The sequence below is a fragment of the Myotis lucifugus genome, unplaced genomic scaffold, assembly GCF_000147115.1.
Source record: "Myotis lucifugus unplaced genomic scaffold, Myoluc2.0 scaffold_11, whole genome shotgun sequence".
In the NCBI taxonomy this organism is placed as follows: Eukaryota; Metazoa; Chordata; class Mammalia; order Chiroptera; family Vespertilionidae; genus Myotis; species Myotis lucifugus.
Genome location: NW_005871059.1, coordinates 15,549,826 through 15,565,120, shown reverse-complemented (window position 1 = coordinate 15,565,120; position 15,295 = coordinate 15,549,826). Strand labels below are relative to the sequence as shown.

General features: G+C 40.5%; 2 protein-coding genes across 12 annotated transcripts in view; one reads left to right on the top strand and one right to left on the bottom strand.

The window, feature by feature from the left end:
- Window positions 1–7,679, top strand: part of ARG1 (arginase 1) — a 14,075-nt gene extending 6,396 nt beyond the window's left edge. The window contains exons 3-8 of the mRNA XM_023750271.1: window positions 2,009–2,183; window positions 3,757–3,916; window positions 5,498–5,592; window positions 5,910–6,014; window positions 6,221–6,357; window positions 7,159–7,679. Coding sequence (XP_023606039.1) covers window positions 2,009–2,183; window positions 3,757–3,916; window positions 5,498–5,592; window positions 5,910–6,014; window positions 6,221–6,357; window positions 7,159–7,325 — 839 coding nt within the window. The 3' untranslated portion in view covers window positions 7,326–7,679. The remainder of the gene's footprint in view (window positions 1–2,008; window positions 2,184–3,756; window positions 3,917–5,497; window positions 5,593–5,909; window positions 6,015–6,220; window positions 6,358–7,158) is intronic.
- Window positions 171–15,295, bottom strand: part of MED23 (mediator complex subunit 23) — a 56,485-nt gene continuing 41,360 nt past the window's right edge. For 8 of the 11 annotated variants that reach the window (XM_023750267.1, XM_014451920.2, XM_023750268.1 and 5 more), the window contains one exon: window positions 12,906–14,070. In XM_023750267.1, coding sequence (XP_023606035.1) covers window positions 13,903–14,070 — 168 coding nt within the window. In that variant the 3' untranslated portion in view covers window positions 12,906–13,902. Of the gene's footprint in view, window positions 409–12,905; window positions 14,071–15,295 lie in introns of those variants that run through there. The other 3 variants (XR_002828140.1, XM_023750265.1, XR_002828139.1) reach the window with 3 other exon arrangements.

The window sequence follows — 15,295 nt, the reverse complement described above, 5'->3', positions numbered from 1 at the left end:
AAAAACTGGGCCCCGAGAAAAGGATAGGGAAAGGGGATGGTCCCGGGGGCTTCTGAAGTCAGTATCAGGTGACTGGAGTTTGTTTTTTTCTGGGGGATGGGATCCCTAGGAAGCTTTCAGCAGCCCGACCACGGCCCAGAGGCTATGCCAATTCCATCTTTCCACACTGCTGAATAATTACATTAGAACTTTCTATAGACGGCTAGCTACATCCACAAATGCCTACCACAAACATCAGAATGAGCTATTAAGTCAAAACTTTATTTCCTTCCAGTTTCTGCCTTTCTCTCCAGGCACGTCCTTGAACCAGCTGGAGCAGTTCGCTTCCCTTGGTTGTTGCAAGAACTGCTACTTACTTTTCTTTAAAAGGCGGCCTAAACTCTCTGGGAATGTGCCCATGGAAATTCACTGTAATATCAGAAATAATAAGGGAGTATTAAGTTACACCACTTTTATTAATAAACGTGGAGAGTATAAACAAAACAATGCCCCAGTAATAATACTGTGTGTATGATTACTCATACTATACACACATTCATATTTGCATATGTGAGCATGCAAAAGAAAAATACTTTGTATTTTAAAAGTACAGCTAAAAAAAAAACTGAAGCAAAAACAACAAAACAAAACAAAAATACAGCTAAAGTAAGTGTCATCTTTATATGTAAAACCCTGATAAAGGATATGGAGCAACTGGAACCCTCAGATATTTCTGATGAGAATGCATAATGATACACAGAGCCACTTTGGAAAGATGGGCAGTTTCTTAAACACACATTTACCTTTTGACCCAGCAAGTCTACTCGAAGGTATTTACCCAAAAGAGATGAAAACATGTTCTCACAAGGCCTTGTGTGTACTTGAAGGTAAATAGCAGCATTGTTTATAATATTCAGAATATGGGAACAACAGAATGCCTGTCAACTGGTAAATAACTAAAAGGGGCACATCCATCCCATGGGATGCACTGACTGTCTCGCTGCACAGGGGCATGAGGGAACTTAGAGGTATGGAGGTATTCTAAATCTTGATTGTGCTGGTGGTTAAAAGCCTGTGGATATTTCTAAAACTCACTGACTGGCAAACTTAAAATGAATACGTTTTAGTAAATAAGAATTATGCATCATAAATCTAAGAAAAGAGAGAGACCCCAGTAGAGAACAGGAAGTCTGGGTAAATGAAGTGGACTAGTCCGTCAGTTAACAAGCATTATTTGGCCACATTTAATGTCATGTTAAATCTCTTGAAGGCGTTACTGAATCACAGATACATACGGGACATGAATGAATTCAATACACAATGACTGCTTAGTTCAGAACATGGAATTGAGCCCGGATCACCGTTTTACATGAAGCTCTGTACCTTGAGGCATACTGCATGGCCTTTTAGGAAGTGCACCGAGGTCCTTAGGAACTTTGGGTTACCTTATTGGAAAAGTATAATAATAAAGTCTTTATTTCCTGGCTTGCTGAAGTGTTAGGACTGATGGTAATCACATACTCTTATTAAATTCTGACAATAGCCCTGTGAGGCAGGTACAATGGGCAGAAGAGGGAGCGGGACTGCTTCAGCAGGTGACAGATTGGATTGAAACCGAGGATTGTTAACAAAATAATGGTGTATTTTCTTCTTTTTAAATATGATTTATTTACTATAAATACAATACAGGCTTATTGTAGAAAAGTAGAAAGCACATGAGCACAGAGACAAAGACAATGACATCACCCATTAAATCCAAACCAGGTCAACCTGTTGTGCTTACAGCCTAACTGGTGGGTTCAAGGATTTACTGAGAACCCAGCATACAGCAGACACTGGTGGGAGCCCAGGTGAGATGATGTCAGGCAAAAGTAGATGTGGTTTCTCCCTTCACAATTTTTAGTCTGTTCAGAGTCTTTCTGTGCTTATACTTTAGAAAATAGACCTATTTTGTACATTTAAAATCATCCTGCAGAGACTGTTTTGTGATCTTTATTTAGTAACCTGCAACTTTTAATTTTAACTATAGAGTGTGACGTGAAAGATTATGGGGACCTGCCCTTTGCTGATGTCCCTAATGACAGTCCATTTCAAATTGTGAAGAATCCAAGGTCTGTGGGAAAAGCGAATGAGCAGCTGGCTGGTGTGGTGGCAGAAGCCAAGAAAAATGGAAGGGTCAGCGTGGTGCTGGGTGGAGACCACAGGTACTATTTAATGAAGGGCTGTGCGAGATTGGCACAAATGGCATGAAGAAGGTTTAACCAAAAACATGCGAAGAGAGAACATATGGAAGGGAAAGCACTGATCAATAGTTTATATCAAGTTTTCTGCTTAAAAAATATTACTGGTTACTACTTTATTTTGGAAACACACTTAGCTCTATTTGAAGTCTTGACTTATCTTTATTACAGCAGAAAATACATTAAATGTGAATGAATCTCAGTAAAATATTCAGCACAGGGTTACATTTCTAAATAAATAAGCGCTGAGGAAATTTACAGTCAACTTATTGTGCTTGGTTGCTGATAATAGGAACAACCCATTTAGGTCAACATTTAAAAGTGTTTTCCATTATAGGAGTTATAATTATAAAGTTTTTTGAAATACACACACATGTAAAAGTAAAAAACAAAAACAAAAAAACCACAACAACAACCAGTGATAATTGTAGTCTCCTAACAACCATTTCAACCAGAATTTCCCTCAGACATGATTTTAACAATTACGTGTGTGTGTGTGTGTGTGTGTGTGTGTATTATCCTGCTGTTCTTAATCCACAGTTGAAATGTCCTTATCTTTACTTCATGATATATAAGCATATTTTTACTGTTGCATAATTTTTCATTAAAGTATTATATATATTGTCCAATATTCAAGTAATTTTCAAAATTACAAATAATGTGGCAAAGAAAATTTCTGGGCATTAGCCTCTTTATTCTTTAAAGACTAGTTTATTGATTTTTTTAGAGAGAGAGGCACAATTGCTTCCACTTTGAGAATCGAGAAGTTCACGATTCTCTGAATGGTACTCAAAAACATTCACAGGTGGGAAAATAGGGCACTCTATGGCCAATCCTAATCTTTTAACTTTTGTGTAAGATATTACATAGCTGTTCCATTCAGGCACATTTTCTGGAGCTTGAAGTGCTTGATGTGAACTTGGAGGGTTCTGGACCTGGCTAAGAGTGGGTCCTTAAGGGTGTGGCAGGAGAGGAGGAAGTTCAAGCAGAGGATCTGATTGTTTGAATAGAGTGAGCACCTGGGATATGCTCACTCAGGTGGATGTAAGGGCTTCTGAGTCATGCTCTCCAATTGTATAACAATTGGGTTTTAAGAAAAATGGAAGGGCTCTTTCATGACTCACTGGGGAGAATGAAGTATTTACCTGGAGAAATGAGAGTGCAAAAAATAAGCCTGATTCAACCCTGAAAGTGGAATAGTCTCATGCTAAGGAATTCCTTGTGTGGTAGTGTTTTCACACATCATTTAGTTTTTGGTGAAACTATAATTTACAATTTTATTAGAAGGTGGTTTTGAAAAGTATCACAAATTACTTAGTGATACCTCTGTGTAACTATAACTTCTTAGTAACTATTAAGTGTAAGGTCTACTTTCTCTGTTACAATTGTTTAATTGGCATCTCTGATTTAAAACTATGAGAAATATCAGCTGCTTTGATTTAAAGGAAAATCAAGCATGAGCATTAAGTGAGTTAATAATATGATGTATGTAAGGCTATTGCAACTCTGATGCTCACACAAACTTTTTCCTCTAAAGTTTGGCGATTGGGAGCATCTCTGGCCATGCCAGGATCCACCCGGATCTCTGTGTCATTTGGGTGGACGCTCACACTGATATCAACACTCCACAGACAACCTCAAGTGGGAACTTGCATGGACAGCCTGTGTCTTTCCTCCTGAAGGAACTAAAGGGAAAGGTAAGAGGCTGGTTAGCATTTTATTACAAAACTAGAGGCCCAGTGCACGAAATTCATGCGGGCGGGGGGGTCCCTAAGCCCTACCTGCACCCTCTCCAATCCGAGATGTCCTACTGACGGCTTGGGCCCACTCCCCGTGGTTCTCTGCTCTCTGCAGGGCCTGCCTGCTCCACACCACGGCGATGGGCAAGCAGGCCCTGCTGGGTGCTGCCTGTAGGCCGCACTTGCCTGCTCGTGGGTCACCGCGGGGACAGGGCCAAGCAGGCCCTGCTGGGTGCTGTCTGCAGGCCTCGCTTGCCTGCTGGGCTCACGTTGCCGGGGTGACGCTGCCAGCGTCCTGTCCCGGCCGCTATGGGTGCTGCCATCTTTGTTGTGGAGTGACTGTTAATTTGCATATTACTCTTTTATTAGATAGGATAATAATCTTTAGCAAAAGTTCAGGAGGTGGAGGGAAGTAAGAACCCCTCTGCCATCTTATTCTTGGTATAATCTCAAACTCTTTTCTTGGCAGCAGATAAGCAAAAGGGTTGGAGGATAACGGTGACGAGGCTCGGTACCTTTCCCTTCCTTGATAGTTTGAAAACTGACCTTTTATCTTCCCTTTTGATTCTTAAACTACCCTTTTTAGGTGGAGCAGAGAATAATCCTAAGCAAGTCAGCAGAGGTTCAGGCATTAACCAACTCACCTAAGATCACACACCAGGCGAGAGCCAGAACTGGTCCCCTAGTGCCAACCTCTTTCTATTACATGCCACACAGTCTTTTGTTGTTACCAAGTGTCCCCTCCACATCATAGGGCCTTTTCAAAAACAGAGTTCTTAAAATGCGGCTCACAATGGTTTATTTAACGTCTTTACTGTGAGGAGCACGTATCTAAACCATAAGCAGAACTGCCTCCTTGCTCCCTAGAAACTTACTTTCTAAAAGATGTAAGAGGAAATCCCAGATTAAGATTTAACATTGTGGCTCATAATTTTTATTGATATGCCTGTAGTATGTCAATAAAACAATTTTTATTCATGTACCTGTAGCATAGTGGTCTTTATGATGATACCTGGGAATGTTAGGTTTAATGCCCAGAAGTAACGTTTTCTGAAGTGACAACCAACTGATAGGTGTATACATTTGCAATATGTGCAGCTAGCATATGGAAACAGCCAAGCTCAACTCCAGAACATTCAAAGAGCAACCAAAGGGTTGGGCAAAAATTTTCCTTCAGCCACTCAAAGCCATCTTCTGGATTAAGTCCTCATTGAGAAAGAGAAGCAAAGAAGGGATGAAAGTAATGGAAGTACACTGACTTCCTTACAGAAAAGTTCTGGGAAAGCAGGGTCAATGGAAATGGTGCACAAATGGTTCAGGTTAGGTCTGGGCTACAGGGTGAGGCTGGGTAGGGCCAGAGCAATCAAGGGGACCACCAGGGGAGGCAGGCATTCTCTTCTTCGTTTTGTATCATCTTTTAATGATTCCTAAAAAGTGTATGTTCTAAATATAAGATATATCCAACAAGTGTACTTAACTTTCCATGTAAGATTTGCTCAAGAGAAGTATACATAACCAAATGGAAAATTGCAATTTTAGATCCCTGATGTACCAGGATTCTCCTGGGTGACGCCCTGCATAACTGCCAAAGATATTGTGTATATTGGCCTGAGAGATGTGGACCCTGGGGAGCAGTAAGTTTATTCCTTGATGCAATTTACTTTCATGTTTGTCCTTTTTGCATGCTAGGTGCACTGACCAAACCTATGGTAAAAAATTATTTTAAGTACCAAATATATATATATATATTTGTACATACACATATATGTATATATTCAAATAATTCTTATATTGACTTGCTGATAAAAATATATTGATATATACATAGAGTTCACAGAACTTAAATATTTTATGTATCTTAGCACATTAATCTTTTCTTAAAAGGAGACAGAGGGCATAGAGTCAGCCTCCATGTTAATTGTAAATTATCTTACTATCTCCTCTTTCATAGCTACCTTTTGAAAACTCTGGGTATTAAATACTTTTCAATGACTGAAGTGGACAAGCTGGGAATTGGCAAGGTGATGGAAGAAACACTCAGCTATCTACTAGGAAGGTATGACGCTTGTGTGTGCAACATAAATATTGTTAAACGAACTAGCTACTGGTACTAATCAATGTAAGTTATTAATAAAGCCTTTATGTAAAATCATGGAACTTCACTAGGTTGTTCCTTTTTACAGAGCAAAGTAAGAACTATATTTATCTACTAAATAATAAGCCACCAACTTTAACTTGAATTACTTTGCCTCTTCTTAAAAGAAAGAAAAGGCCAATTCATCTGAGCTATGATGTTGATGGATTAGACCCATCTGTCACACCAGCTACTGGCACACCAGTCATCGGGGGTCTGTCTTACAGAGAAGGTCTCTACATTACAGAAGAAATTTTCAAAACAGGTACGTATAAATCTAAGTGAATAAAGAATCAAGTGTACACATGGCCAATATATACTTACTAGAGGCCTGGTGCACAAAATTCCTGCACTGGGGAGTGGGGGGTCCCTCAGCCCAGCCTGTGCCCTCTCACAGTCCGGGAGACCCACGATCGATTGCCCCAAAGAGGTAGGCCCCGCCCACCTGGCAGGGGCTCCTCAATGGATCGCCCCAGCAGAGGGAGGCCCAGGCTACCTGCTGCAGCGCCCCCGGCCGGGTGGCCTGGTCCTCCCTCTTTGGGGCAACCAATCATGGAGCATCGCCCCAAAGATGTAGGCCCTGCTCACCTAGCCAGGGCTCTGTGATGATAGCCCCCGCAGAGGGAGTCCCTGCCCACCTGCTGCAGCCGGTCAGTCTACAGGACGATCGTGGAGCCCCCTGATTGATCGCCCCGCTGGCCGGTGGCCTGGGCCTGGGCCTCCCTCTGCAGGGTGACCATGGGGAAATGGCTGGGCCCCCGACCAATTGCATCGCACCCACCTTGGCTGACCTGGCACCAGTGGGTGTCATAGCGTGGTTGTCTGGATAGTCATTCTACTGTTGAGCTGTTCGGTCGATTTGCATATTACGCTTTTATTATTATAGATACTTCCTGGTCTGAAAATCAAGCCCCTGTTGACACTTCCAGAATGCCCATTGCATGATGCAGTAACCGAAGTGGTTTCAGTTGATTACCCCCCTCATTACACTCCTGAGTAACATTTCAGAGATACTAAATTTAAAATGTCAACTATTTAACAATTACTTTATTTCCACTTGTTGTAGGGCTACTGTCAGGATTAGACATAATGGAAGTGAATCCATCTCTGGGGAAGACACCAGAAGAAGTAACTCGAACAGTCAACACAGCAGTAGCAATAACCTTGTCTTGTTTTGGAGTTGCTCGAGAGGGTAACCATAAGCCTATTGACTACCTTAACCCACCTAAGTAAATGTGGAAACATTATGTGAAAATCTTACAGCTTATAACTTAGCAAATCTAATAATTTACTTAAGCTAACGGTTATCCTCTTATAGATTTTGTGTTTCAGGAAAATGTTTTACCTGAGGAAATATTAGTACAATTAGTATAAACTGTATCAATTCCCACTTGGTGTGAAAGATTTGGAAATTCAAGTTTTTGTAAATTTAAAAAGCTTGTATTTCCCATTTTGGCAAAAGACTTATCCTTAGAAATGGAAGTACATATTAATTTCCAAATAGAAATTTGCTGGCATTAAAAATAAACACACTCCCAGAAGACAGTGCCAAGAAATATTCTAAGTGATGGAAAGCAAGAACCTACAACCAAGATTACTCTACCCAGCAAAGCTATCATTCAGAATCGAAGGACAGAAAAAGAGCTTCCCAGACAAGAAAAAGCTAAAGGAGTTCATCACCACCAAACCAGTATTATATGAAATGTTAAACTGTCTTCTTGAAGAAGAAGAGACAAAACTATGAACAATAAAATGGCAATAAATAGACATCTATCAACAATTCAATCTAAAAAAACCCACCAAAATAAACTAACAAGCAGAACCGAAACAGACTCATAGATACAGAGAACATTTTGACAGTTGCCAGATGGTAGGGGAATTGGGGCAATGGGTGAAAAAGGTAAAGGGATTAAGAAGTACAAATCGGTAGTTACAGAATAGACATAGTAATGTAAAGTACAGCATAGGGAATGCAGTCAATAATATGCTAATAACTACGTATGGTGTCAGAAGGGTACAAGATTTATTAAGATGATCACTTAGTAAGTTATATAATGTCTAATCACTTACTAAGTCATATGTCTAATCACTTAGTAAATTATATAATATCTAATCACTTAATAAATTATATAATGTCTAACTGGGTGTACACCTAAAGCTAAACCTGAAACTAATATAATGTTGTATGTCAACTGCAATTAAAAAAGATTAAATGGCAAAAAACACACACCTACATAGTGGGACTCCTGTTATCAAGAGGTAAAGGTACCACATTTGAAAATGGACCGTATTTCCACGTTGTTCAAAAAATGTGATTTTTAGTCAGGCCAGCGTGGCTTAGTGGTTGAGCATTGACCTATGAACCAGGTCACTGTTCGATTCCCAGTCAGGGAACATGCCCAGGTTGCAGGCTTGATCCCCAGTGAGGGGTGTGCAGGAGGCAGCAAATCAATGATTCTCTCATCATTGATGTCTCTCTCTCTCTCTCTCCTTTTCCCTTCCTCTTTGAAATCAATAAAAATATATATTTTTAAAAAGATGTGATTTTTATAATTCTCTTTATATAAGATACTATCATGTCTACATATTTCTAAATATATGCAAAATACACACACACACACACACACACACACACACACACACACACACCCATCCTGCTTAAAACTACTATAAAGATTTTAAAAGCCACAGTGAAATCATCATCCCCCAAACACTGGTGAGACCCTGGTGAAGCTAAACTCTCTGGCTCTGGCTTCTTCATCTATAAAATGGGTAATCATAAGGCTTGGGCCATCTCCAAGTCCATTAATGACAGATGACCTTTTACTTTTTCTAAACTTCAAGCATAACATTGGTTTGTATTTTAAGCATGGTAGTCTTTTAGGAGGTGGAAGAAAGAAATCAAATGGCTATTATTTCTAAGATCTGCTAAGTTAGACAGAGATTTCATCCAAAATGATCTGTGACTTCTTAACATGCTGCCCTCACTCATGACAATTACAGTGTGTCTCATTTGCTGAAATCTTTAAACATCCTAAAGCGCTCATCTTCGCTCTGGAATACAGTGAGGAGGTGGGAAAAATAAATGAGAGTAAACTATAACCAAAACCAAGGAAACAAACTCTTCCCCTTCTCCACAACTTACACAGAACTCACGTGGGCTCTGCAGTGAGGAAGGGCCCATGAAAGGATCTGTATTGTTGTTAAAATAGCCATATGTCACCCAGCTGGTGTGGCTCTGTGACTGAGCATCAACCTATGAACCAGGTCACAGTTCGATTCCTGGTCAGGGCACAAGCCCAGGTTGCCTGCTTGACCCCCAACAGGGGGCATGCATGAGGCAGCCGATCAACGATTCTCATCATTGGTGTTTCTCTCTCTCTCTCTCTCTCACTTCCTCTCTGAAATCATTAAAATATATATTAAAAAAACAAACAGACAACTCAGCCATGTCAGAGCCTCCTCTAAAATCTGATTTTTCATATGCAACTTAGAATTTTAAACTGTTGAAATACGCACTTTTAAGATAAATATTTTACTGAATTGCTTTTAGATAAGAGCAATTATGCTGAATCATACTTTAGAGTATACTGTCACATGTAATCACATGCAGTTATTTAAATTAAAGCTTAATAAACTTTAAAATTCAGTTCCACATTTCAAGTGCTCAGTAGTCACTTGTGGCTACTAACTACTATACTGAATAGCACACATAGTCTTTCCACCACTACAGAAAGTCCTATTAGACTGAGTGGCTTTAAAGGTGCTATCCTATCTAATTATAGACAAACATGGTAATTAACCGTACCTCTGACACACTTCCCATTGGCTAATCAGGGCGATATGCAAATTAACTGCCAACCAAGATGGCGGCCGGCAGCCAGGCAGCTGAAGTGAACAGGAGGCTTGCTTGCTCCAGTGATGGAGGAAGCCAAGGTTCCCCGCCTGCCGCTGCCGGCCTCTGAGCTGCACTCTACGCAACAATGTTGCAATTATAGAAGCTAAACAAACCCCAGTAACTTGCTTTCAGCCAGCCGGCCTGGGAGCTGGAGCTGCAACAGTGTTTCAATTATAGAAGCCAAACAAACCCAGATACCTGCTTTCAGCAGCCGAGGTCTCAGAGCTGGAGCCAAGCCTCAGAGCTAAAGCCGGCTCTCAGTTCCAGTGACAGCCACAGAAGGTAAATAAATCCCAGAATTAAAAAAAAAAAAAAGGAGAGGTTTGGAGCTTCAGTCACCCACCAGCCTGAAAACGGCCCTCAGCCCCTCACCCAGACTGGCCAGGCACTCCAGTGGGGACCCCCAACCTGAAGGGGGTGTGACCAGCTCCAAACAGCCATCATCCCCTCATCCAGGCTGGCCAGGCACCCAAACGGGACCCCCACCCTGATCCGGGACACCCTTCAGGGCAAACCAGCCAGCCCCCACCCATGCACCAGGCCTCTATCCTATATAGTAAAAGGGTAATATGCAAACTGACCCTAACAGCAGAACCACTGGGAATGACTGGTCACTATGACACACACTGACCACCAGGGGCAGACGCTCAATGCCGGAGCTGCCCTCTGGTGGTCAGGGCGCTCTCACATGGAAGGAGATCTGCTCAGCCACAAGCCAGGCTGATGGCTGCCAGTACAGCGGTGGTGGTGGGAGCCTCTCCTGCCTCCTCAGCAGCGCTAAGGATGTCTGACTGCAGTTTAGGCCTGCACCCCGCTGGCAAGTGGACATCCCCCGAGGGCTGCCGGGCTGCCAGAGGGATGTCATCTTAAGCCCAATCCTCCGGGGAGCGGGCCTAAGCCAGCAGGTGGTCATCCCCTGAGGGGTCCCAGACTGCGAGAGGGCACAGGCTGGGCTGAGGGACCCCCTCTCCCCCTCGAGTGCACAAATTTTTATGCACCGGGCCTCTAGTCCTATACTAATAAAAGACAAACATGCAAATTGACCATGCTTTTGCTATGCCTTAAACCACGCCCACCAGCCAATCAGAGCAACTATATGCAAATTAACCCAACCAAGATGGCGGCCGGCAGCCATGGAGCTGGAGAGAGCAGGAGGCTTGGTTGCTTCAGTGATAGAGGAAGCCAAGCTTCCCGCCTGCCGCGTTGGGCTCTGAGCTCCACTGAAGGCAACAAAGTTTCAATTATATAGAAGGTAAACAAACCCCAGATATCTGCTTTCAGCCGGCTGTGGCCACAGAGCTGGAGTGAGCAGGAGCCGGCTCTGAGCTCCACTGAAAGCAACAAAGTTTCAATTATAGAAGGTAAACAAACCCCAGATACCTGCTTTCAGCCAGCCGTGGCCACGGAGCTGGAGCGAGCAGGAGTGGGTTGCCCCTGGTGATGGAGGAAGCCAAGCTTTCCGCAGGCTTCCGCTAAAGGCAACAAAGTTTCAATTATAGAAGGTAAATAAATCCCAGAATAAAAAAAAAAGAAAAAAAAGAGAGGCTGGGAGCTTACATCGCCAGGGTGCTTGGCCAGCCTGAAAATGGCCCTCAGCCCCTCACCCGGACTGGCCAGGGACCCCAGTGGGGAACCCCCCACCCTAAAGGGGGTGTGGCCAGCCTGAAAACAGCCATCAGCCCCTCACCCAGGCTGGCCAAACCTCCATGGGGTGAAGGTCCCCACTGGGGTGGACATCCTCCGAGGGGTCCCACACTGCAAGAGGGCATAGGCCGGGCTGAGGGACCCCCCCGAGTGCACAAATTTTTGTGCACCGGGCCTCTAGTTAAAAATAAACCTTTAGGATGTAATTAATATAAAGGCATTTTCCCCCTTCAGAATAAATCCAAATAAAGCATCTGCCTTCTATTAATGTCTCTGGTTAATAATAATTCTTTAAAAAACCCATTTGGGGAAAATCATACTCCCCCTTTTTTATAAGCTAAAGAAGAAAAAATCAATTGTTAATAAATGAACTGGAATATACATATCTTTGAGAAAGTGATATTTTCACTTCCTTTATTCTATTTGTATAATACCAGTTCATAATTATTCCCATTTTAGGATCTCAAAGCAATATATTCCTTGAGGTAGTGAGACTATATTGAGACTCTGTTAAGAGGAACTCTTGAATTCATTTCTAGCATAAAATTTCTGGGGAATTTTAACAATATTACTAACTAAGAAAAATTACTTATACTATTATATAAATATTAAGCTGAATTGCATGGCAAATAAAGATTTAGTCATTATAAGCCCTGGCCAGGTAGCTTGATACACCAATGTTGCGGGTTTGATTCCCAATCAGGATACATACAAAAATCAACCCAATGAATGCATAATTAAGTGGAACAACAAATCGATGTTTCTCTCTCCCTTCTTCTTTCTCTCTAAAATCAACTTTAAAAAATGTAGTGATTATAATAATATGAACCATGAAGAAGGTAAGGTCTAGGACGATGTATTTGGAAATAAAAAATTGAAGTATAGTTGGTTAAACTTCACTAATTCTTTTTTTATTATTGATTTTTGAGAGAGAGAGAGAGAGAGAGAGAGAGGGAGAGATCAATTTTGTTATTCAACATATTTATATATTTACTGGTTGATTCTTGTATGTCTGGATATTAAACTCACCACCTTAGGTTATTGGGACAGTGCTCTAACCAACTGAGCTACCTGGTGTGGGTAGTTCATTTTTATTTTAATCAGTGCTATTTTTTTTAATTAGTACCCTTAATACCTAGGTCAATGTCAATTACCAGCTATACTGTACAACTCATGGAAGTAGCCCAGGTCTCTCTCTTATAACCCAGCCAACACACTGCCTGGCACACAACAGATGCTCATTCAAATTGAGTAATCAAGCACACAATGTATTCATTTAACAGATTTTACTAATTTTTTTGTAGTCTTTTACAATCTTAATGCCATTTCCCTCCAAAATTAACATTAAGTCTCTCAAAATTTAATAAACCCTAAAGAACCAAAATGTACACTGCATTTAAAAAATAAATACTTAAAAATTTTAAGATTATAAAAATTCAAAGAATAACATCATTTGCTAGGTAAGTGTCAATCTGGAAAAGTAATTATTTTAAAAAACAGAGATTGGAGAATCACCATTTAAACATGAATTTACTAAGTTTGTGCATTTCTAGCTATGTTATCTACTTACATAACTTCCAATTCATTTCATACAGTAAAGTTCAAGTCCACAGCAAAGGCAAAAACTTGCCAAACTACCTTGATTAGAAACATTAGCTTATTTACTTGAAAATCTATGATAAAAATTCTAAGCCATTTAAAAAAACTGTTTACTTCTGCAATGCAATGAAATTTTCAGTTCTTTAACAAAAATCTCTTATCCCAAAGACACACCAAAAGAAATTTATATATAAAAGGATCTGTAATAACTGCTACATATGTAGTACCTTTAAAACAATGAATAAGTCATTAATTATAAAATATAAAACCAAACCAATGGCTAGACTAGGAAAGATTGAGAGTATCTAATAAAAGTCTTTTGATCACAGACACCTCAATATTCCTAGGCAGCTTTAATAAACTGTTATGGATATGAACAACATGTAGTTTATTTGACCTCTTAGAGATGTAAGTGTTCCTAGGCAACTCTAATAAGTCATTATGCATATGGACAACATAGTCTACTTGATCTCTTAGAGACATAAATATAGACAAGGAGATGGGAGTTATAAGGTGTCAATAGATTCACGATTTGAATCAAAATAAAACAATCTGAACGTCACTGCTCTACTCCACCACTATGTAGCAATGATTATGTTCAGATTTAATAGGTTTGAGTCCACTTTCAAAGACAGATGTATTTCCATTGCACCACGGTGCATGCTGACTTCACTGAGTGACTGGTAAAGACACTGGCACCTGGTTAGACTGAGGGGCTGGAGACCCACTATTTATGGCCTGTGGAGGTACTGTAGTTGGTTCCATCTTGCTAATGTGTGTGATGAATCGAAGACGAAGTTTTAAAGCTGGTTTTAAATTACAGATAATCTTCTCTACCTAAAAAATGAAAACACATGAAAAAATATTTTAACCAGAAAACTTTAATTTCCCACCTTTTAAAGAAGTGATTAATATATATCCTGAGACAATATACTAGGGAGTGGGATGGATGAGGAAGTTTATCTACATGCTTTGTGTTTTAACAAAAGCAGATAAAATTATTTCTCTCACATGAGAAAAATTGTGTGTTCTTCCTCACACACATTCTACATATGTATATGTGTGTATATGCATATATCTATGTATATAAGCATATATTTACAAAAACACATATACTTACCTGGCTAGCCAGAAATCTTACTGCCAAAAGCTAGTATAATTTACACTGACAATATTACACATGCAATAGGTGGTCATCCTTTTAAAATGCCATCTTCACAGAAGCATGAAGCACAATTACATTCTGAAGTTCTTTGAATAACATGTTTGTAACATATATCTACAAATCTAATTTTTAAAAATTCTGATTTATACTTGGAATTCAAACTATATATCAGATCTACTCTTACTTAAAACCCAAGGAAATAAATACATCAAGCAGTTTCACAGCTTTCTTTACTCAAATGCTCCTTGACCTTGCCAGGAAAGATCAGCCCATTAATAATTTTTCCTTTCTGTAATTACCTTGTGTCAAAATGCCTTAGGCCCAAATATAAAGGATATCCTAAATAAAGCATGCCTGAGCCCGGCTGGTGTGGCTCAGTGGTTGAGCATCAACCTATGAACCAGGTCATGGTTCGATTCCCAGTCAGGGCACATGCCTGGGTTGCAGGCTTGACCCCCCAGTGTGGAGTATATGGGAGGCAGCCAATCAATGATTCTCTCTCATCATTGTTTCTATCTCTCTCTCTCCCCCCTCCTTTCTGAAATCAATAAAAATATACTTAAAAAAATAAATAAATAAAATAAAGCATGCCTGTATTGGTTCCCACTCAACTTTCCTTGACGATTCTGCTAAGGCATAAAAGAGTCAACACCCTCCCCAGCTGCAAGGGAAGAATCCAACAGACTAGGATTCATATGTTTTTATATCAGTTTACCTCTCTTGGCCATTATAGAAGGAAGTAACATTGAAGTATGGAGGGGAGATCATTTAATTTCTCCTTCTGAAACAGGCAAGACTTTCCTACAGATAGGAAACTCGGTTATAGCTCAAGGAGGTCCTTTCCATGTTCAGACAGCTCTACTAGGAAGTGGCTCATTCTATATTGAGTCAGAATTC